Source organism: Nymphaea colorata, chromosome 10 (assembly GCF_008831285.2).
Source record: "Nymphaea colorata isolate Beijing-Zhang1983 chromosome 10, ASM883128v2, whole genome shotgun sequence".
Lineage (NCBI taxonomy): Eukaryota > Viridiplantae > Streptophyta > Magnoliopsida > Nymphaeales > Nymphaeaceae > Nymphaea > Nymphaea colorata.
Window position 1 is genome coordinate 16,797,729 of NC_045147.1, and position 23,709 is coordinate 16,821,437.

Consider the following 23,709-nt stretch of genomic DNA (forward strand, 5'->3'; position numbering starts at 1 on the left):
TACTATTCTTTTCGAACCTAAATAATCCTGAAGTATACTTCACGAATCCCGAGAAAGAGGCAAAGAGAGTGGATTACAGCCTCTCTTTGGGCAGTGGAAAGAATCACTCACCCAAGAGAAAAAAAAATAGTTGAATAGGTAGAACTAATTTTGGCATACACCTTGAAGAAAATCTAAATTTTCTATTTTTATATGAAATGCTTTTACCCACCATTCTTGCACCTACTTAAATAGAAAATGTATTTGGACCACTAAGTGCATCCAACATTTTTTTTTTATATATTTTTTCTTTTATTAACTGCAACTGGAAGCATATGAGTTCGATACAATCATTCCCAATTCTTCTGTCACCTAATTTCAATAAATAGGTAGGGCCGGGCAATGCCTAGTTGTGAACAGTTCTTCTTGCCGCTGTGTTGGTTTTATGAAAAACCAGCTTTGATGAGTTTGGCTAATTTCACAGGCAGAGAACAAGTTGCCTTACGCCAAAATAGTGTGTGCATATATATATATATATATATGTGTGTGTGTGTTAAAGTTATAAAAGCCTATATTGCGTGATTATATTTAACATTTGATTGTTAAACTTAAAAATAATCTCCATGCTCGCATGATCTAATTTCTTATGAGAAGAATATGGTGTTTTTCAAACATGTTTTATAAAATTATATGTTTCAAGAACAGGATGTTCTTATCACCAAACTTTGTTTGCTTTTGAAACAATATTTTTGGAGTGTTTGCTTTTGAAACTAAATTCTTGTAAACTGGGTTAAATGAGAGTGTCATCTAAGGGCAATTTAGAATTAAATCGCTTTAAAGTTTTTAATAAGAAGAACATTGTGTTCTTGCCACAGATTTTCATAAATGGACGACCTGTATTTAGTTTAGTTTGAAATCCAGTTAAGTTGGATCCAAACCGGCAAGCTTGACAGTGACCAAAAATTTAGGATTAGGTGAAACCCAGATTCGGTTTAGGTCTGACTTCTGAGTCCAAACCCCACATTATCTGCGCAAGCTGCGCCGGGAAACCGATCGATCCTTCCAATTTATTTTAAGTACACCAAACTAATCGAAATTCCAAACACCGGATCTTAACCGTTTCCATTATAAAACTGCGGCCATGTCTCATGTCTGGGTTAACCCCAACCAAACGAAACTCCCAGAGTTCAAAGGGCTGGGACCCGGCGCGGCTGCTGTCAGTGACAGTCCGCGCTGGCGCCTGGCCTCCTATTTTTTTTATTTAAAATTAAGTCATAATAACCTTTTTTTTATTTATTTACAAACATTTTTAAAATGATGGACCCGACCCCACGGCCACGGATGCCAAAATCCTGGTCCCTGGGTTTCCGGTCAGGCTGGAGACAGGTTGGTTGCCGCTTTCCACCTGTGAAAAGGTAGTCACCGGTCGGACCCCAGACGCTCAGGGCAAGTCAATGGGTTTCAGGAACTCTGAGGATCTTGAAATTATAAAAACATGGAGGCAGATCGAGAAAATTGGCAAGAAGCAGGAACTTTGCGCAACGCTAATTCGGGAACTGAAAAGACCCGGAAATCCGAAGATTTCCCTCGGGAAGGACTGGGACAAGACCACCAGAAGCGATCGAAAGGGGAACTGCTTTCCGGATACGGAAGTGTAAGGCATTTTTGGAGGGCAGGGCAGGGGACCAAATTTTTTTTAAAAATTTTTTTAATTAAATGCCCTTCTTTTTAAAAAGGAATTTTCTGCGCGATACACGCTGGAAATCGGCGCTCCCGTCCCCACCTTTATTTATTTATTTATATAAAGGCGGAAATAAACTGTCCAGGCACCGGCAGGAGCGCAGGGGTGAGGGCGAGTCGCAGCAGACAGATCCTCTTCCAGCACTTTCTTGAAAAAGAGTGAGCCAAACGGAGAAAAATAAATTTTCCTTTTTGCCTCAAACAACAAAAAAAATGTTTAATTCTTTTGGTGTGGGCCCCGCACAGCCATGTGCGCGCCTCCTCCTTTCTTTCTTTCTCTGAATATGGAGAGTACGAGAGAGCGCGCAGTTGAAACGGAAGCGGAAATGATCTCTTCGTCCCCTTCCCCAAGCGCTCGCTAGTCCATCATACCCACAAGGGCCACAACCCTAGAGAGAGAGAGGGAGACACACACACACACACACACACACAGAATGGCGAGCACTAGCAGCGGAGGGCTGAGGGCAGCTGCGTTGGTGGCGGCCATGGCGGTGGCGCTGCTGTTAGGCGCGTGCTTGGCGGCCACGGACGCCGGAGACGCTCGGGTGATGCACGAGCTGGCGACCGCCATCGACCCCGGGGGCTCCGCCCTCGGGTGGTCTTCGTCGACGGACCCCTGCAAGTGGAAGCAGGTGTATTGCAGTAGCGACGGGCGGGTGACGGGGCTCAGGCTGGGCGGGCTGTCGCTGGGCGGAACCCTCCCGGCGAGCCTCCGCAACCTCACCTCCCTCCAGACCCTTGAGCTCCAGAACAACAACTTTTCTGGCCCTCTGCCGAGCCTCGCCGGCTTGGGCTCCCTTTCCGTTGCCATTCTCCACGACAACTCCTTCACCTCCTTCCCCCCGGACTTCTTCTCGGGGCTCGCCTCCCTCCAGGCCATCTACCTCGACCACAACCCCTTCGCCCCTTGGGACATCCCCCTCAGCCTCGCCGATGCGACGGCCCTCGTTAACTTCTCTGCCAACGACGCCGGCGTCCAGGGCTCTATCCCGTCCTTCGTGGGCACCTTCTCTAGCATCCTCTCCTTTAACCTGGCCTACAACAATCTCACCGGAGGCCTCCCTTCTTCCTTTTCCGGCACGTCTCTTCGGGTGTTCTGGCTTAACAACCAGAAAGGCCCGAAGCTCTCTGGCCGCATCGACGTCCTCGCCAACATGACCGACCTCGTCCAGGTCTGGCTGCATTCCAATGCCTTCACCGGCCCGCTGCCGGACCTCGCCGCCCTGACGTCGATCACCGACCTCAACCTCCGGGACAATCGCTTCACGGGGCCCGTCCCCCCTCTCTCGTCTCTATCCCGACACTCAAGAACATCTCGCTCACCAACAACCTTCTTCAGGGGGGAATCCCGGTCTTCCATGCCGGTGTGGGTGTCGACAACGACCCGAAGTTGAACCGATACTGCCTCCCTACCCCCGGAAACTGTGACGAGAGGGTCACCGTCCTCCTCTCGATAGCAGGCGCCATGGCTTTTCCGGCTTACCTCGCAGACAGCTGGCAAGGGAACGACCCATGCGGCGGCTGGGCGGGGATTACATGCAGTCCGAATGGGAATATCACAGTCATCAACTTCCAGGACAAGGGCTTTTCCGGAACCATCTCGCCGGACTTTGGGAAGATTCCCTCGCTGCAGAGGCTCATGCTGTCCAATAACAACCTCACCGGGTCGATCCCGCAGGAGATTGCCGACCTTCCAGCGCTCACCTATCTGGACGTGTCAAACAATTCCCTCTCCGGGAAGGTCCCGCTTTTCAAGCAGAATGTGCAGCTTCTGATGAGCGGGAACCCTCAGCTTGGGAAGGATGATGGTTCCCAGTCTGGTTCTGGCTCGTCCGGATCAGGTGGGTCGGGCTCAGGAGGAGCTTCTGGAGGTGGCTCAGCCGGAAAGCGGTCGTCTGCATCGGTTGGAGTGATTGTTGGTTCCGTGGTAGCTGCAGTTTGCGCTTTGGGCTTGCTGGGGCTGTTGGCTTTCATGGCGTACAAGAGGAAGCAGAAGGGATTCGGAAGAGTGCAAAGTCCAAACGCAGTGGTCATCCACCCACGGCATTCTGGGTCTGATCCCGAGCTGTTAAAGATCACCGTCGCTGGAGCCAGCAGTGCCAATGTCGTCCTGAACGGTGCGCAGAGCCAAGAGGCGGCTGGCCCGAGCGACATTCAGTTGGTGGAGGCTGGGAACATGGTGATCTCAATCCAGGTTCTGAGAAATGTCACTAACAATTTCAGCGAGGAGAATATTCTGGGCAGGGGCGGGTTCGGAACTGTCTATAAGGGGGAATTGCATGACGGTACAAAGATCGCGGTGAAGAGAATGGAGTCGGGGGTGATTGGCTCGAAGGGGTTGGATGAATTCACGTCCGAGATTTCTGTCTTGACGAAGGTTCGCCACCGGCACCTTGTTGCGCTGCTTGGGTATTGCGTTGATGGCAATGAAAAGCTTCTGGTCTATGAGTACATGCCTCAGGGGCCTCTGAGTAGGCATCTCTTCAATTGGAAGGAAGAAGGAAGTAAGCCCTTGGATTGGAAGAAGAGGCTGAGCATAGCATTGGATGTGGCAAGAGGCGTGGAGTATCTTCACAGCTTAGCTCACCAGAGTTTCATACACAGAGATCTCAAGCCTTCCAATATCTTGCTTGGGGATGACATGAGAGCAAAAGTAGCAGATTTTGGCCTGGTCCGGTTAGCTCCAGAGGGGAAATATTCCGTCGAGACGAGACTTGCTGGCACATTTGGCTATCTGGCACCAGAATATGCAGGTAATTGACTTGGGTGGAGATTAGCACAATCTACATATGTTCTACATCTGATATTCTGGTTGTTGTAGAACAGAGAATTGCATGACTACCATGATCGAATATTTCAATATGTTTCTATCTGTAAAAACTTTTAAGGTGGAATTATTTCTTTTTTATGTTGGGGCAGCTTCCCCAAGGAATTCAAAATTTTTTCCTAGGTTGGAGTAGTGAAAAGGCTGCATGACTCCATATCATTTCTAGGATCACATTCATCAATGGACAGATAAAGTTGATATCTTTCATTCTTCACGATTTCTGAGACTCAATCTCTTGATTTCTGGCTTGGCATGTGCCACACTTAGTGTAGAAGCTTGCTGTTTAACTTGTGTAGGATTGACATAGCTTCTCCCCTTCCTTAAAATAATAAGAGATTTAAGTAGTTGCCTAATTCATAGAAAAAAATATTGTTTCTTTGAAAATTGGTATAAGTAGTGAAATTTCAGCTGTAAAGGATGTAATTTGACTCGTTCTCTAAAAGACATTAGAAATCACAAAGTACTTCAGAGTCTAAGATCATCTTTTGGTTGGATTTTTTTGTGTTCTGGTTTGGGTTGCATGTGACTGGGATGCACATTTTCGGCCCTAAACTTTGCTTGGATATGTAATCCAATATGTTTCTTGAATTTTCTCTTTGCATATTTCTTAATCCTTTTGTGTGATATATTTGCTTTGGCATGCAGTTACTGGGAGAGTAACAACAAAGGCAGATGTATTCAGCTTTGGCGTGATTCTCATGGAGTTGGTTAGTGGCAGACGAGCTCTGGATGAGACCCAGCCTGAGGAGAGCATGCATCTTGTTACCTGGTTCAGGAGGATGCATCTAAACAAGGATGCATTTAGAAATGCTATAGACTCTTCAATTGAACAGAATGAGGAGACACTTTCCAGCATCTTGATTGTTGCAGAGCTCGCTTGCCATTGTTGTGCTAGAGAGCCATATCAGAGACCTGACATGAGCCATGCTGTTAATGTGTTATCTCCACTTGTTGAGCAGTGGAAGCCAACAGGCCCGGATGCGGATGACTTGTATGGTATTGACCTTGACATGACTCTGCCTCAAGCTCTAAAGAAATGGCAAGCCTTTGAAGACACACAGATGGGTGATAGTTCCTACCCTGCTTCGATGGCTAGTCTAGATAACACACAGACTAGCATTCCAAATAGGCCGTCAGGGTTCGCCGATTCTTTCACCTCTTCTGATGGGCGTTGAGGAGTGTAAGGTAAATGATTTGAGCAAGGAAAATGGTGGCACCTTACATTTCTGCTCCTGGTTCGCATGTTTATTCTGATTGCTTACATCTTCTGGCTCTATCGTGATGGAGCTGATGCGGATTGGGTACATAAATATCTTGGTTTCTTGATTTTGTGTGTCATATGTCGGCCTAATAGTGGAAGAATTCTTCAATTCTGCTTTCTGGTCTTTTACATGTCAGAATGCTGGTCTTCTTATTTGCTTTTCTCCATTGTATTTACACCGTATCAAGCAGGTTATGCTGGTATGGACTGGATTGTTTTTTGAATGACCTAAATCTTGTAACCCTGGTAGACGTCAGTAGGTTCATTGTATTTTATTCAAATGAAGAGTTCTGTCTTGACTTCATTTTGTAGAAGGCAAGGTAGAAGGCAAGATTCGTCTGCACCTGTATGGTTATTTAACCTTCGTTCATTTCATCTCTATTTCTGTAACTCAGTATTTCTTGGTCAAAAAGTCATATAGGTTTGTCATTCTGGTGAATGTGCTGAGGGAGAGTATACCATATGCCAAGTCCAATTTTTGTCGTATGTTTGTTGTTGTGGACCTGTATCTTACCAAGTCTCATGAGTGTTGCGGTAGATCCTCCCATCACATGTTTGATGTTGATACTTGATACCATCGTTCTGCATTTGGGTGGGAACTAAAGTTTTCCTCCTGCTTATCCTTTCAACACTTCTTCCACCTGATAAAGTTCCATTGGTGAAGCGGCCGACAACGAGGATGCTTATGAATGGTAGAGCATTTGGCTGGCCAATGGTTATGTACATTGTCTGTGTAACTTATCAATCAAAATTGGCTAATGACCAAATTGAGCTAACAACCGAGGTTTTTTCTGCATTTTGTTTGTATAATTTGGTGAATGTATATTTTGAATTTGAATATCCTTTTTTACTCTGTACGACTTCGGTTCAATGCTGGCAGAATATTGCCAGACTGCAGTTTGCCTTTTCATTTTTCTCGTGTAGGTGCCTTTGTGAGTTTAGATTCCAAGGACGACAGAGGATGGCCAGTCTGGTTTGCCTTTTCAGTTTTCTCTTTCCTTTCCAATGTGGACCATGTACAGATTAGCAGAAACAATCGTGCCTGGAACCTTTCAACCTTCTCTTTCTTACTCTGAATATCAGTTATAATATGAGTGGTCACTTTCTCTCTCTGCATCCTCCCTCCCGCAGTATGATTCCTGAACAGCTTGGTTACTTGCATATTGGTGCCATGGGGTCAAGGATTTGCTTGAATCCATGTTTGTGGTGGTTGTTGTTGAACATGTTTGGCCTTTGAAGGATGGGCGTCTTGTGGGTTCTGGGCTGTAGCCAAGCTTATCCATAGGCCAACTTGAGCAGCATCTCATTCAAAGTCATGTGGTCTGGCCCCAGATGTTTGCTTGATATTCTATCGCCAGTCCGGATTGCAAGGCGGTCGCACCTTCACAAAAAAGAGAAATAATATGGGATTTCATTGGAGACTGCAGATGGCATGAAGTGTGGATTGCAGAACAGTTGGCTGGGGAAAAGGGGGCCACCGTAGTTTGTGGACAAATTGCATGACTGGGTGCATGTGGTACTTGCTTTCCTAAGTAAAATGTTGGTATATATTTTCTTAACTACTTTTCTAGTGGGAGGTTGGTCGAACGTTATAATATCAGCTGGTTTATGTGGGTGCTGGTGCCACACGGTTTTATCATTGAGGAGAAATAGATCACCCATCTTTGTAAAGAGTTAATTATTTTCCTTTTTTAATTAAAGACGAAAATTCCATTTTCGAATTAAGGGGGCGTTTTGGCAACATGAACACATTCATTAAGACAGATTCATAGCACATTATGTTAGCAGTATCAGTAATATCATTGTCTAACATTGTTATTCTTTTTTTTTTTTTCTAAATTTAAATCAGATTATGTTATTTTAACTTGTTTCTTTTCTTGAAAAGGCAATATATGTATATCAGTCGATGTTGCCTTGTTGGCGATCAAGCTGATATAGCATACATAGTATAGTGGAAGTGGGGGTGTTATGCATCAAAAGCAGCCTTGTACTTTAGAAAGGATGAAATAAGCAGACATAGCATTGATTGATGCTGAGATTGGTAAGGTTGAGTACACTCATTTCTCATCATCTTATTAACTTATATGAAAAATATTTTCTACAAAATAAATACATGAAAACTCTAACTAAATCTGATAGCAGAGCAACCACGTCGTATCCTGTCCATTTATGAGTTTATGACCTCTCCTCCCGTCTCCACTCTCCATATCCTATGGATATTGGACAATTGAATAATTCCGGAAAACGAAAAGTCTGAAAAACGGCTGCGCCAACTGCAACGCAGTTGGAATGAAATAGAAATGCGCGATGGTGGGCCTTAGCTGGTAAGAATAAAACAACCCATCCCCACTAATTCCGGCCGAACTTCTTCGAGAATCAAACCATAAATGTCCTTCACTAGCTCCCAGCCGGCCCTCCGACGTGCCTCATATCCGGCCACGTCTACCTCTGCCGGACCAATTCTTCCTTGACAACCAAAAACACTCCCTCGCACATTCACAGGGAGACTGGAGAGTGGGAGCCTTCGGTCGTCGCTGTCAAGAGTCCAAGAGTGTCCTCGACCCCGGAGCAAAGGTCTCCGGCATAAACGGATCGACCGAAAAGGTGGGGAGGCCGGAGGTGTGAGAGCTGGTGGTGTCCAGCTAAGAACCAAAGGGTCGCCCTCTTATCCAGTTGAGCCTTTTGGGTTGGCAGCCGCTCTGCTTCAATCTCGGCCCCAATTGGGCCGATTCCTCCTGCACGTGGAGCCCGCTTTCCGGCAGCAAGTTGCTTCAGTCATGTGCAGCGTGTTGTCGCAACAGCCCCACTGTGCATAGCTCTTCATTTAATATATATATATATATATATATATATAAACAAATATTTTGTGCCAATCAACGGTTTCCAGCCAAATATGAAGCTTAAGAACCTTTTTTTTCTCAAATTTTGAATAAATAATACACGGGCACCCTTTTTTTTTAGAGTGAATGGTCGACAATGGCCTGGCCTGGTCTGTTCTGCGCCGCCCTTTCTTATCTGTTAGGAGGTGCAGCCGGCGAGACAGGTGTCGTTGCAGGATCCAGCTTTGGCTTAATGAAGACGTTGCGCAGCAAGCCAAATGTTGCTTTCGTAAAATAAATCTGGATAAGGACAAGTTGTATTTACATGAAGTTTTGTTCGGATCCGGTGCTTTCAAGATAGAAGAAGAAAGAAGATGAATGCTTTGACAGGCCTGACAGCATCGTCTGAATGAAGAACGACGAGGTTTGGAATGTTTCTGCTGGTTCTAATAAATAATTGGTGTTTTAGTATGAGATTTATCTTAAACTTAAACTCGGTGGTTGGTAGGAAAGGCTTAGTTGAGGTGCATGCGGACAATGAGTGAGACAAGCTATACCCTTTTTGGAGTCCACCTGATAACATGGTGGCCAGGACATGGCAGCACACGAGCAGGACTGGCATGTCCAGCGAGGAGGACTCACTTTAATGAGTCCTCGATAATAGTTTGTTACTGTTTTGTTGTAAATGAGAAGGACTCATTAAATGAGTCCTCGATAATAGTTTGTTACTGTTTTGTAAATCTGCATCGAATATTTGAGGTACATTAGTAAAAATGCTCTAATATATAAAGTCTATCGAATCTAAGATTCAATGACTCTACAAGGTTACATGAACAGTTGCCTCTCTTTTTTTCTTTCTTTTTAAGGGATTTCTTGTCCCCAAATTTTGTTATATATTTCAATTTTATCAGCTTTCTTTCTCTCTCTTTCTCCTCATTTTTTATATCCAGATTTGCTTGAAATAACACAAAGCATGAAGTTCAAGTGGATGTACATTCAAGAGTAGGTGTTGTTGGACGCTTTGCCACAGAGAGTCTGGATGTACATGCATATAGGATCCTTTGATTAAGAAATACCAAACATGCCTGCGCAATGGCTTCCAGTAATTCAAGCTCTTTATTTAATTCCAAATAAAAATTGTGAAAATGCAACGATTAAAATGAATTATATAAACTAGTTGAAGGCACGAATTTTCAGAAAAAAACATAAGAAAAATCTGACTCAGAAATTTGATTTAGATCATCATATATTTGGATAATACAAGTTTCAATGTTTTGCATTCGCCTACATGACATATGGTATAAATATTAACTGTTCACCGTTTACTTTTTCTTCGTAAAAGATGAAATGATTCTTACAGTTAACACTTTACAGTTACACTTGGGAGAAAAGAAGATGAATAACAGGTTTGGATATATATATATACCCCAAACCTATATATATTTTGGACGCATATGTACCTTTGGCTAGTAGGGATTCCAACTGATCACATTAGAATAGGATCTACAATTAACCATATCCACATTTTCAGATATTCAGGTATTTAGTTCACATGTGAATGAAGAAAAATCAAAATCGAATTTTACAATTCGAATATGAGCCGAAACTGATTTTCAAATTCACGTATGAATCTGAATTTTAAACGAGTTGGTTTCATTCAGTCATAATTGTTTGCGGAAAAGAATTTGTTGGAATGGATCTTTGCCCACACTAAGATGGGGGCGATCTTTTCAATATATTTGGATTCAGATTCTCGTCAGACCTTGTAGTTTGATGCGCCCAGATTGAAATAAAAAAATGCGTACCAAAATTGTGATTCGCTTTAATAATCCGATCTTGATTCCTTCTTTACAGAGGAGATTAACCAGATTTGGACTTGGAATTGCTCATCACGTAAATCGGAATCCAAGATTGGATTGTAAATGCGGGCCTGTTTGTATGGTGTCATCATACTTTTCAGGAGTGAGACCTACGGCTGATCGATTCGTGCATCGATTTTCGGTCACTGATAAGAAGTCAAGGATCTAAAGTTCTCCAATCCAACAACTTAAATTCCCGAGTCAATCAAACATACCCCTTGGGTTTTGACGACCTTATAGATAATTGTTCTGAGCAATTTAATTTGATCGTCACTTGATTATAATTTCCCGGGAACTTGGTTCTATACTGGTTCCAAAACAAGGAGTTTCGGTTCTCTTCATTTTGAAGACTGATGCTTTTGTTCTTGAGAATTGGCAGGACGACCGGCCAAGGATCTGCATCATATGTGTGATCAAAAATTTTGCGGCTTGTTTTCGGAACTTGATTACAGTCTTTGGCTTTTCAAAACGAGTTAATTTTTCTCCATGGAAACCCCAGAGTGGCAGACAAAGCCAATTTAAATGGTGAAAATTGTTATAAATGCTGCGTATTTTCGTACATTAGTATTAGTTCATACATTTTTTTTCTTGTTTTTCTTTTAACAGTCCATGAGATGGTCCTCGTGAATGAGACATGCAAATATAGATAAGCAAGAAATTGGCAAATTAATTGTGTTTTCACGTGCCATGGTTGTCGGAGGTCAGAGATATCGTCTAGGACTATTGGAGAAACTCAACCTCTCTCTCTCTCTCTTTATATATATATATATATATATATATATATATGATTTATGAATCTGCTTAAACTTAGGCGTATGTACACATGCATATGTGTGTGGTGCCTGTTTTCTCGTGCATTGACTGCTGACCAGTCGGTCAAGAAAATGCATGCAGTGCCTAATGACTTGACCAACTGGACTTGGACGATCAGACTTTAATAATGGGTCAGTAGAGTTGTTAGCGCGACTTGATTAGGTATGAACACTCTCGGGGTCTCCTCCATTAAGGAAGTGAATGAATAGATCAGATTTGTTCCAATTAATATCTGACTCGAACCTGACCTGTTTACATCCTTAAGAACACAACTCAGTCAACCGTAAAAACAAAAAAGCTCCAATTGAGTCAACGGTCGTATGAGGTAAGGCCTACAGACTCAGTCCGAATTTTAATTAATTAAGTTGTTGACCGTCATGAGATTGAACCAACGACCCAGCTCAGCTGATCAAATAAGATTAGAATCTAGTCTTACAACTTTGGTGTTCACGAGAATTTCTAGTCAAATCTACTGTTGCAAATAAAAATAGTTTAATTGAGATCACATGATCGATTAAACGTTTTGGAAATACTGATCTGTATTCAGGGGATGAAAGATATTGCAAAAAAAGTTGAAGGCGAGAGAAATAACTGATGCTCAGCTGATTTACTGCAAATTAGATGAATATGGAACTCAACTCTGGCTGATCATGGAGCATTGATTCCATGGCGCGTAGAGAAAAGGAAAAAGAAACAAAAGTTCATAAATGAGAACTGCATGAATAAATGGACGACTTGATTGTGCAACTTCCTTCTTACTGGTTGGTTGGTCCCAAATTAGTTGAAGTCAAGCAAGTCTCGAGAAGACTCCGGCGACTCCATGCGTAGACTGCAAATCTTTCTCCTTCACAACTCTTGCACCACTCACGCCATTTTCATCCTCGTCTCATCTGCCTTCGCCTATCCTTTAGAAGCGAGATCTATAGGAGCGATGAGCGGTGTGTACGGCAATGTAGTCAACGCAAGTTGATGAATATATATAGAAAAATTGAATGGTGACTCTAATTTTCTAGAGTCATTCTGTCATCTAATATGTATCGTTCGATCCAACATGATGGATGGTTAAAGAGAAAAATAAAAAGAAAAAGATGATGAATATTTTTGTCATCTAATATTAGTTTACATTTTTTTCTTCTTGTTTGTCTTTTCAACCATCCATCTACTTTAAATAGAACAACTTTGAGAGCTGGGTTATTCTAAATAGAAAGAGCTATCGTTCATATATATATATATATATATATATCTCCATTGACTTCATTCATTTGGTGTTATCTTTCCAAAGACAAACTATGTATATGTGATCTCCAAGCTCAGAAACTTAGGAATAAAGGGTAGTTCATATTTTTTTTTTAATTTATGGATAATATTATAGAAAAATTGTGAAACGGATGTTATACCGGTGGTGGCCACGTATAATGTTGTAGTGATATACTTTTAGTCAAGAAATTACATTGGAAGGTAAGTTTTGCCGAACATGGTTTGAAAATGAGATTTCCGCTTGAAGCAGAATTACATTTTCTAAGTGAATCTTCTTAGACCGAACAGTAATTTTATTTATTTTTGATAGTTTAGAAGTGATCGGCCGAATCATCATATGATATTGTTGTTTTTCTCCTGAATTTCTATCTATCGTTCCTTCCAAGTTATGAGAGGATCGAATTGTACTGGACTGCTTGACTCGGTTAGTGGTCAACTTCCTCCCTCTCATTGTGGAAAAACCGTTGCCGATGTCTGAGCTAGAAATTATTAATTGATGAGCAATTATAATATTTTTGAACTGGGTTCAATGGACTTCATATGACTGGACCCAGCTCACAAATGCTCACACCAAACTCCTTCACTACCTGTTTACCATATCACGGTCAATATTTTTGGGTAAGGGATCGTTTCGTAGCCGAATAATTTGCGATAAATGGGATATTCCCGAAGCATTTTATGCATCTACTCCAAATTTTGGGAAAGATTCATGAGGCACTCGTAAAGTATCCATGTTACCAAACGATAATCCATAAGAAGAAGTCGTTTGATTGTGAGTGTTCAATAATATATCCTAAATATTGAGTCAGATTTATGAAACACTTGAACTACTATTTATAAATAATTTGCCTCAATTTTAAGGCAGAAAGTGTTTCATTTGCTAAATGGCTCTTAAGTGCCTGCTTGGTAAATGAAACATTACGTAACTGTTACATAAATATGGTTCAAAGATTGAGATAGATTTTTATAATATCTTACGAAATAATTTATGAATTTTTCCTAGCTTTTGAGGAAGTTTATGGAACAGTTAAAAACTGTTCATTTAAGAAGAGAGGGGTCCTTATGACACTAACAATTAAACCATGTTTTTAAAGGAACAAAGTGAATTTCCATGAGGTATTAATATAAGGGCTTCTTCATGAAAAATACCTAGCTCTGCCCCTGCCTACATTGGCAATGTTCTATCGGGACGAACTAGTTGACTGTTCCAGTCAAGTAGTCCAACTATTCCCTTAAATTATTCACAAAGATGACTATAAAATTGATAGTGGGATCCACTGATTCCTGAAATGTGAGTAGCAATTTAGTAGCACAGTAGACGATGGAATAGAGCATGAAGAAAACTACAAAAATTGATCATAAAATATTCCAAATATATGGTTCTGAATAAACAATCTGCGGGCATTTTGTATGGTCGGATTGTACAAAAGACGGGATGACTGAATTGGCGGGCTGGTACCATCCATTCCTTAATAACGAAGAAAGGACTCATGCAGTGTGAAGCAATTACTTATACTAAAATAATTGAAAAGAACGGTCTTTTCTATGTAATGTCTAAAGTTTATAGTATGATGATGCGTCTCTATGGCTGTTTCTCGTTTGACAAGTTCGAGCTTTTTTTATGTTGAATATGACAATTTATTTACTAAGGACTTTAGTTTAATGTGGTGCTTAAGAGAGTTGATTTCTAGATCTTGTCCATATTTTGGACAACATGGTATATAGGTGTAGCGACCTAACTCACTCTCACATCAGGTATAGTCTTTAATTCGACGGTTCCCAACTCACTTCTTAGCAATTTCAGTTTCAACTAAAAAAAAAAGAACTTGAGATTCGTTAGATCAAAGGCCCGAGCTCGGTGTGATAGTGGGTCAGGTCGTTACATAACCATATTCAACATTCATACTTGGAGTTCCACATGTACGTACACATGTGATTTAAGGGATGGATTGTAACTGCCCAACAGTTGAGCATCGTATTTAAGATTGTGAGGAATCTTTAGGGTCTTATAAAGTTGGTTGTATTGGTTGCTAACTTTTTTTTGAGCTGAAATTGAAACTATTAAGAGACCGATTAGATCCCATTAGACCAAGGTGGCCAAGAAAAGTTGATCGTATCATTACAATAGGTTCAAAGAAGATACCAGTGAATTAAGTGGAAAAATGATGAAACTGTAGTAGATTAATTGGCAACCTTGTATTTTACTACTGTCGACATATATATATATATATATATATATATATATATATATATATATATATATATAGTCAAGTCGCGACAGTGCGGTTTTGAAATATGTAATCCCAGCTAGTTGATTTGAATGTGGAATTAATGTAAATTGGTTCGATCAACATAACTAAGCCCCACCAAGAGGCATTTAACATCCAGATCTAGCATTTGACTCGGTTGACTTGGAGTGATAAGGGTGCAGTTCGTGCTACGAGCACCGCTGGCTAAAGGAGTGGATCGGGTTCTGCTCTCGATCTTATGCTTCTGTATTGTCCATGTCAACTCCGCCGCACTCGGACAAATCCGTCACCCTGTTGTCCAAAGATTCACATTTTTTTTTAATTACCCTTTTTTCTTTGTCATTTTGGAAAAATGCTTTGATTCGAGGACTCGATGTCACCGACTTTGATATTTGTGCCATCTTTTGACATGAATTTTGCTTGGTTGGCGTGACCATGGATTCAGATGTGAACGTCTTCCACCAATGCATGCCTTTGCGTCCGGACCGGAATACAAACAGGGACTCCCCAGGATGCCCTCACAGAAGGGCGGTGGTATCAAAGGAACGATGAGGGCAAAACTTGAAAACAAAATGAAAAGTTGATTGAATAAAATGGGAAAACTCATCTTTATGTTAACAAAGGTGATAACCAAACCCATGTTAAATGCGTTCATAGCAATGTCAATGGATAAATTTAGGTTCGAATTTCTACATTATATTTACAACCCAAATTTTCAATTTGCAATCCGAATCCAATCCCATTTCAACTTTTATTTTCACATCAGTCTTGAGTATGACTTTCGAATATATCTTCGAATTTGAACTAAATATAAATCCAAATCCAACCAGATCTTCATAAACATGAATCCAACCAGGTGTCATTTCTGAATCTCATTCAATTCCATATTCATATGTTCATTGCTTTCTCAACTTTTTTAAAGCATTTCAATCAAATACGTAATTCAAATCCGATCTATTGTCATTTCTATGGGGGCTTTGGACCTGGTCTTTTGAGTGAGTCAAGAACATACTTGGCTGACTCGTTGAGTTGGCTTGAGAATCGTTTGAGTAAGCTCGATTCACGAGAAAAACCTGGCCATGAGTCAAGGTTGGCTCGGCTTGATTTGCTCACGACTAGGTTCTGACTCATCCGATTTAGGTTATTTAAAAACTCGATCGAATTGAATTGATGTGTGAACTAACTAACCCACTTACCGGATCATCTTTCAATCCGAGTCCCCGAGTTGTAGGTTTAGTGCCATAAGTCGCCCAACACTAACCGCTAGTTTTTGAAATAAACCGTCACATTTTGAATTTTCAACGGTCAACGTTCAAACGCGCCAGTTCCATAATCAATCTTTTTCTGGCCTCTCTTGCAGCGATTTACTAAATTACCCTCCCCTGATGACCGTCAATTTCAACAGAAGTGGGCCATGAACGGTAGATTTGACAAAGTTTGGGGGTACCACGGTGATGTTTTGAACGGCTGGAGGGTGGTCCCCACCCGAGCCTCTCGTTCCCGCGTCCCGTGACTGACTCAACGGGCGTATTAAAGGGGGCAAACAGAGAACCAACCAACCCACACAAATATAAATTCCCAACCTCAGACGCAAGTAGGGAGACTGGACTGGACTCCGAGTTCCGGTCGCTCGTCCTTATTTATGTTCCTCTGGCCAACAACGCCTACATACTAACCAGCTCGATGCCGCTGTGGAGAATCCGAATGGGGTCCGGAAGGAGCAAGTCCGGCGAGAGGCTGTCTGGCAAGACTGGGCCGCCGGCGGTCGACCTCTCCGAGGTCGTCATACCCCCTGCATTCCGGTGCCCCATCTCGCTTGACCTCATGAAGGACCCCGTCATCCTTTCCACCGGCATCACCTACGACCGGCAAAGCATCGAGAGGTGGCTCGACGACGGCAACCACATCTGCCCCGTCACCAAGCAGCCCCTCCAAAGCTCCGAACTCGTCCCCAACTACTCGCTCCTTCGGGTGATACAGAGATGGTGCGTCGACCACCCATCCGCGGGAATCGAAAGGATCCCCACGCCTCGGGTACCTGCTTCTCGGTCTCAGGTCGCCGAGATGCTCTCTCAGGTGGAGATTGCGAGCCGGCGCGGCAGTCCGCCCAGCTTCGCGACCGCCGTGGATCGGATTCGGCTTCTGGCGAGAGAGAACGAGCGGAACCGGCGGTGTGCTGTGGGAGCCGGCTCGGGTGCGGCTCTCACCGCAGCTCTCGCGGCCTTCTGTGAGAGGTTCGCGGAGGCGGAGGGGGATGTGGAGCCGAATGCGGCCGTTGAGGCGGCGCTGGCTGCTGCGGCAGCGGTGATGCCGCTGGACGCTGAAGCATGTTCCCGGGTGTGGACTCGGTCGTGCATGAGGCGCCTGGGTAGGGTGCTTCAAGGGGGCAGCCTGGAGGGGAGGAAGAACGCGACGTCGTTTCTGAGGGCCGTTCTGGAAGACGAGGTGGAGGTTGCAAATAACAGGAAGATTTTGGAGTCGACTCCGGCGCTGGTGGAGGGGCTCGCAAGGGCAGTTCGGGAGCCGATCTGCCCGTCGGCGACGAAGGCCTCGTTGACGTCCATCTTCCGGATGGCGTCCGCCAGCGACCAGATTGCGTCCCGGGTCGTGGACTCCGGCTTGGTGCCCGTGCTGCTGGAGACGCTGGCCGAGTGCGAGCGCGGGGTGTGCGAGAAGGTGCTGGCGGTGCTCGACCTGGCGTGCGCGTGCCGAGAGGGGAGGAAGCGGGCGTGCGAGAACGCGTTGGCGGTGCCTGTGCTGGTGAAGAAGGTGCTGAGGGTGTCGGAGGCGTCGACGGAGCTGGCGGTGTCGGTGCTGTGGAGGCTATGCAAAGGGGCGAGGGACGACGCCGTGGTGACGGAGGCCCTTTCGATGGGGGTGTTCCAGAAGCTGCTGTTGCTGCTGCAGCTGGGCTGTGGGGAAAGGACCAAGGAGAAAGCTACGGACCTGCTGAAGATGATGAACGCCTACAGAGACAGGGGCGACTGCGTTGACTCCGGCGACTTCAAGGAGGTCAAGCGGCCGGTCTGAACCTGACTTGCCCTCCGGCTTCCCGGATAATCTCCGAGTAGTCTCATTCTAGCGTGGTTGTTTCCTTGTATGGAGCAGGAAGAGTGCCTACTCCGATCGAGTGACCGGGTGGCAGGTGTTGCCTCTGTTTTATCATGGTTGCAGCCAGGTATTTGTTGATACTTCATCGTTCATTTTGTTCATGGTTTGTAAGAGTGTGTAGAAGAGATCAGGCTTATACGTATTCGACAATTTGTTGAGAGAGGTAGTCGGATAAAGAAATGTACAGATAAAGCTGTCGATGATACTTGAACAGTTGAAATGAAAAGATTGTAACATATCACCGTAGGGATTTGATAATTCCGTTTTGTGGAAGTGTTTTGGAACTCACAATTCACTTAAAATCCCTTTACTGTTGTCAGATTTTGTTTGCTTGGTAGTGTTGTTGCATAATGATTTTGGATATACCATCAACTACCGCTCGAAATGAAGTTCTGGTCGGCTTCATGAGGTTTGCAACTTAGCGTGTAACAGAGGGAAGAAAAGGGAAAAATCAAAGAGAAGGAGAGAATTTTTTCAGGGAAATTAACATATAAATTATAACTTCATTGAGTTTCTTCATCTGGGGAATTCATCTGTTTGATCTTGTTTCTAATTGTTCTGGCGATGACTACTACTTGCAAGCTCATTACCAACAATGACAAGATTAATGGGGTGTTTGATCAGGCCAGAATTGTTAAAATTAAAATCTTCATTCTTTTTTATGAACTGAAAATTGCTTCATCAAACGAAATTTTTTTGACTCATTTTGAATCAGAATTTTATAATTGTGATTCAATCCTAAAAAGTGCAAATATGATTTTTAGAATTTTAAAATTTTTTCTTTTGCGTTTAGGCCATACATAAATCAAAATTTTATACTATCAAGACACTAAGAACTAGAACTGAAATTTCCATTCTAATTCTGACATTTTGTTTTTTTGTTTTAAATCAAAATTTAAAGCCGTCAAACGCCCTCTAAAAGAATAAAAATGATAGAGAACAGTCATCCTGTGCTCAGTTCGCTTGCATGGCACCAAGCAAAGAAATTCTAAATTAATTCACAGAGACCCTTTCCTTTTTCTTTTCGTCTTTCATATTAAACTGCGTCGACCTCGTGAATTGAATAATGAGTTTTCCATGGTTACATATTTGTGAGGGAGTCGTGAATCGTGTGCTGGCTAACTAATAAAGAACACGGCATCGTGAGGAGTGACGGAAAGAAAAGGAGAAGGAAAAGAGAAGCGGCAAGGGCGGCGAATTCTTCAGGAGGAAATGTGTCCCAAGCAAGCACGTGGCGGCGATTGCTTTACCAGGAAATTTTGTCCGACGCAAGCATGTGACTGTTTTCTTAACAGGTCATTTTTTAGAAATACTTTCCGTTCCGATAAGAAACTCTGAAAAGACCAAGCCACTCGGAGACGGACCTACCATTCAATCCATCCAATCAAAAGCCGGTGCCACTCACATTTATCGACCTAAGTTTTAAGGGACATAGTGTAACTGGTCAAACTAAAACCTGTTATTGTATGTACCGCTACCATCGATGACGTCCATGCAGATCAAGATCCGGAAAGTAATGGAAATGAAGGGGGCGTTCGGGTTTCTCTAGAGATGAATCTCTCACTCGCCTGAATTGACCACCTGAACGTACAGGTTATGAAATGCGCAAGGAAAGATTGCACGCACGGCTATTAGTGGCAGACCCAAGATTTTTCATCCTTAAGGCACTTGTGACACAACTTTGGTGTGCACATTGCATATAAATTTAATTTAGAGTTATAACAATATGAAGTTAACACATTATAATGAAATTTCTTAGGTAGTGGCCCACCCCAACCAACAACTAGCTCCACTACTGACGGTTATTGATGCATGCGTTGGTAATTTGGGAAAAATTAGTCCCTTAAAACGGCAAAGAAGCTCCAGTAAAACTCTCATTGATTCAGTTTGAGAAATTTAGAGGTAACTACACATAGTTTGATTTGTTCACAAAAAACCCCCCTTAACGATTAAAAGATTAGTCGACATGTGACTCCGCCTCTGCAATGGAGAAAGCAGACTCCTACCACCTAGAGAGAACTTTCAAGAAAGCGGAATTAATATGAAGTACATTTGATTATTTGGCTAATCTTGAAGCCTGTCATTATAGCTTTTGTCCCGTTTAGGTATTTTCCAACTTTAGCTAGAAGAAACCCATTGATGACCGTTTTGCAGAACCCTTATCTTCCAATGTTTGTCAACTAATTGCTTAGCCCGGGACTTCAATGCTGATTGTGAAGTCAATTAGTTGAACTTTGAAAACTAAGACAGAAAGGGTTACTTATTCTATACTGTTTTCTTCTCTCGTAGTTCCTTGTTTTTGTGTCTGATTTGATCGCATCTGATTCCCTCCCCACATGGTTCTACCATGCATCCATGACTCGCGTAAAAGGCTAACGACACCCTTGAGATTTGAACTAGTGACTGGCCACCTAATCGAATTTGGATTGGAACCAACTCCATTCAGAATGCTGTTACATAGGCCGGGCCGGATCGAGGACGTGTCCCGAACAACGCCAGCCGAAAATAAACCATAATCAGGAGAAAGCGGGACCCAGTCCGGACCAAATCAAGCCCAAAATGTTCAATTTTGGACTACCTCGACCCTCGTCAGGCAATATAAAACCAGACACCGACATGCCTTTTCCTCACCCAATTCGCTCTCTTATTCAAATTTGCCGACTTGAGCCAACCCAGTCAACTTTCAACCTTTGAACGCCAACCATGCCCCATCTTTTCACACTTACATGCATGAACATACGTACAAGAAAAAGGCTCAAATATATAACAGTATGAGTAAGGTTAGGTTATCCAGTGTGTGCTTAAACAGCCCATCTTATCACAGCAATCAAACATATATAACTTAAGGGTAACCTCCGGTTGCGAACCGGAGGCCGATATAAAATCCCAATTTCTTGGATGTCCTGTCCAAGCAAACAGTAGACTTGTTTAGAGGAGTATCTAAATCAAACATTCTGGTGTGGTAGGTATTCTATTCATTTACGGCACGACTTGGAAGTCTGGTCTCCGCACCATGTTGGCTCAATGCTCTTCGATTCCGGCGACCGGCCAGCCGGCCTGGTCCTCAGTTCTTCCCCTTTTTCTCTATAATAAAATATCGGAGGTGATCGGTAAGAGCTGCAGTCTTCCAGTTTTTCTCTTCGGAGGTGAGAAGCTGGAAGCCGGTCTGAGTTAAGCGAGAAAAGTGGTTGGAATTTGATATAAAATCTTCAACTTGATCAATTTCCAGAGTTTCTTTTTCCAACTGTCCATCATACGCAGTTGGAGCCTAAAGGCGTCTTAAGTAGAAAGCAAGGTTTGGTGTTTGATAAAATATTAGGCCGTTGAAGTCCCAAAAGCAAACAGGATGACTCCATTGATCACCAAATAAACGAAAAAGATAACTAAAACCATCCATTATAAACATGTGCTTCTGCTCTAAAGTTCAGATTATGAATTTAAAAGGGGCGTTTGGTGTAACAGTGTGGTCATTCGAACACAACATTCCTGTTATCAAACGTCTCACCGATATGCTGTGTTGGCCGTATGAATCGGTACATATTTTGAACATAACATTCTTTTGCAGACAACTATCAAACAAATTAATATTATATCACATTAGAACAAATACACTTTCTGTGAATAGTGCAATCGGATGGCAAGACAGCTCACACTCAAGTGTAGTCTAAGTTTAAATTTTTTTAGACACTGTTATTTTTCAATATATTACTTTTTTTAGACTGTAAACAGTGACAAACACTATACCCAAGTTGAATGATGTATCATAGGTCTACTCAATCCCGAAACAAGACAGAACCTTAGAGATGTAGGTCCAGGTGTCAAGGCACTCAATCTCATGTTTGTTAGTGGCATCTCATGTTTGTTTTATGTGCAATGAGTCTCAAGGCTCTCCATCTCATGTTTGTTTTATGTGCAAAGAGTCTCAAGGCACTCCATCTCATGTTTGTTTTATGAGCTGCCATAGTTTTCGAAGTATATTTAGTTTCCATCACTTGCCTACACCATATTCGCCTATGTTGACTCCCTTAATTAGGCGCACGTCCGGTACTTTTCCACGTTTAACTTTTTCCATGATAAAATCTTTTTAAGATTGTAACGCCTTCCAATATCTCGTGCAGGGGAGAATTTCAAATTGACATCTAAAAGTATGTCGGAATGATAAAAGTTGGCACGCAACTTTTGAGAAACATGGAAGTTTAATAAGGGAAGTTGGATCGCCAAACCATGTTCACTGGCGATAAACCATACATAAAATAAGCAAACGAAAAACGCATCAGCTTCTTCAAATCTTCAGGCTCTCAATTCCCTGTGTTACTACACATAAGTTGAAGCGCAGCAGGAACAACATTCCAATACAACACTCCAATACACCAAAAACAGACTTTGTACTCTGAGACAAATGGTTATGTAAGAGCTTCGGCGTCTATATAGGTAGTAAGATGAAATACTCCTCATCCTCACAAAAAAAAAAAGTAGATGTCTTTGTCAAGCAAAGTAGCGAACAACTCCATAATTGCAGCTTGCCTTAAAATAGACTCCTAGGGGATTGAAGTGGATGGTTCGATGACTAGATTTGTCAAGCAAAGTTGCGAACAACTCCATAATTGCAGCTCGCCTTAAAATAGACTCCGGGGGGATTGAACTGGATGGTCCGATGACTAGATGATCATGCCACCTAATGGATAAGCTGCAATTTGCTCTTTTTATCAAAATTTTTTCCCTTACACCTTCCTTTATTGGTATGGGCTATGCTCAACTGTAACACGATTGCCTCTTGTTCATGAGTGCGAATGATTATGAATCGTTCACTTACAGAGCTTAGATAGTGTAATCCTCTTTATTTGCCCAAATCCAGTACTGTAACGCAAATGACGTATTTTAAATTTCACAGGGTTCATCTATCTTAAAAATTTGTTAGTCTACTTTTGAGACATTTTGTTGAAGGAAGTTGAATCATATCAGTAATATTTCACGTGACTGCCAAGAGACTAGAGAATCAAATAAGTATAGTTTATGAATGCAACTACAAACAAAGATTACAACTAATAAACATGTGTTTATCTTGTTTTGCATAAACAATCATAGTTTATCTCTTAGTGCTATACCTAGATTGGGGTGCTAAATGAAATAGTCAAGAATCAATCAATCTTGAGGTGATCCAATCGGTTTAGCCAATCTAGAACCGAGTCCTCTAAGATTCGTTTGTGTTTCGGTTGGATACTTGACTATTGGTCTGGTATCTTCGCAATAAGAATCAATTTTAGATGAGTCTCACGGGGTTTGCCTAGTAGCTTAAGCCTGGGCATCAGCCCGGGCCGGCCTGACATCTAAAACTCGGGCTTGGCCCCGACTCGATTCAAAAAACACGAGCCCGAGCCCGACCCGATTACATTAAAAAAAATATTTTTTTAATATAAACTAATACATAAAAATAATTAATTGTAATAAGTTATTATAAATATATATATATATATATATAAATTAATAAAAAAATTAAAAAAAATCATTATTGGGACCAATCCGAGTTTACAGGGCCCACCCAGGCAGGCCCGATAACAAGTCAATCCAGCGCGGGTCACGTTTTTTCGGGCCCAGGCCCGGGTCCGAATCGGGCCGGATACCGGGTACCCGGCAACGGCCTGGCCCGATGCACAGACTTACAGTAGCTTTATAGTTCTTTCATTTGGGGAGACTAATTTACTAGTTGATCTTGGTGGATCTAGCCCTAGACTAGCCATTCATACTGTGATAATCAATTCAAAATGCATATGATTGCAAATTTCATGTTTCATAA

At 42.5% G+C, this 23,709-nt stretch overlaps 2 protein-coding genes across 2 annotated transcripts; both read left to right on the forward strand.

Annotated features, from left to right (window-relative positions):
* The first annotated feature begins 2,013 nt into the window (after positions 1–2,013).
* LOC116262446 (receptor protein kinase TMK1-like) lies at positions 2,014–6,197 on the forward strand. Its single transcript, XM_031641841.2, is given in 3 exon segments — positions 2,014–2,997; positions 3,000–4,472; positions 5,192–6,197. Coding segments are annotated over 3 exon segments (2,847 nt in total). The 5' UTR covers positions 2,014–2,153; the 3' UTR covers positions 5,722–6,197.
* Positions 6,198–16,387: 10,190 nt separating this feature from the next.
* On the forward strand, positions 16,388–18,201 carry LOC116262774 (U-box domain-containing protein 21). The gene has a single exon (XM_031642267.2). The coding sequence runs from the start codon at positions 16,488–16,490 to the stop codon at positions 17,832–17,834; it is 1,347 nt and encodes a 448-aa protein (XP_031498127.1). The 5' UTR covers positions 16,388–16,487; the 3' UTR covers positions 17,835–18,201.
* The last annotated feature ends 5,508 nt before the right edge of the window (positions 18,202–23,709 follow it).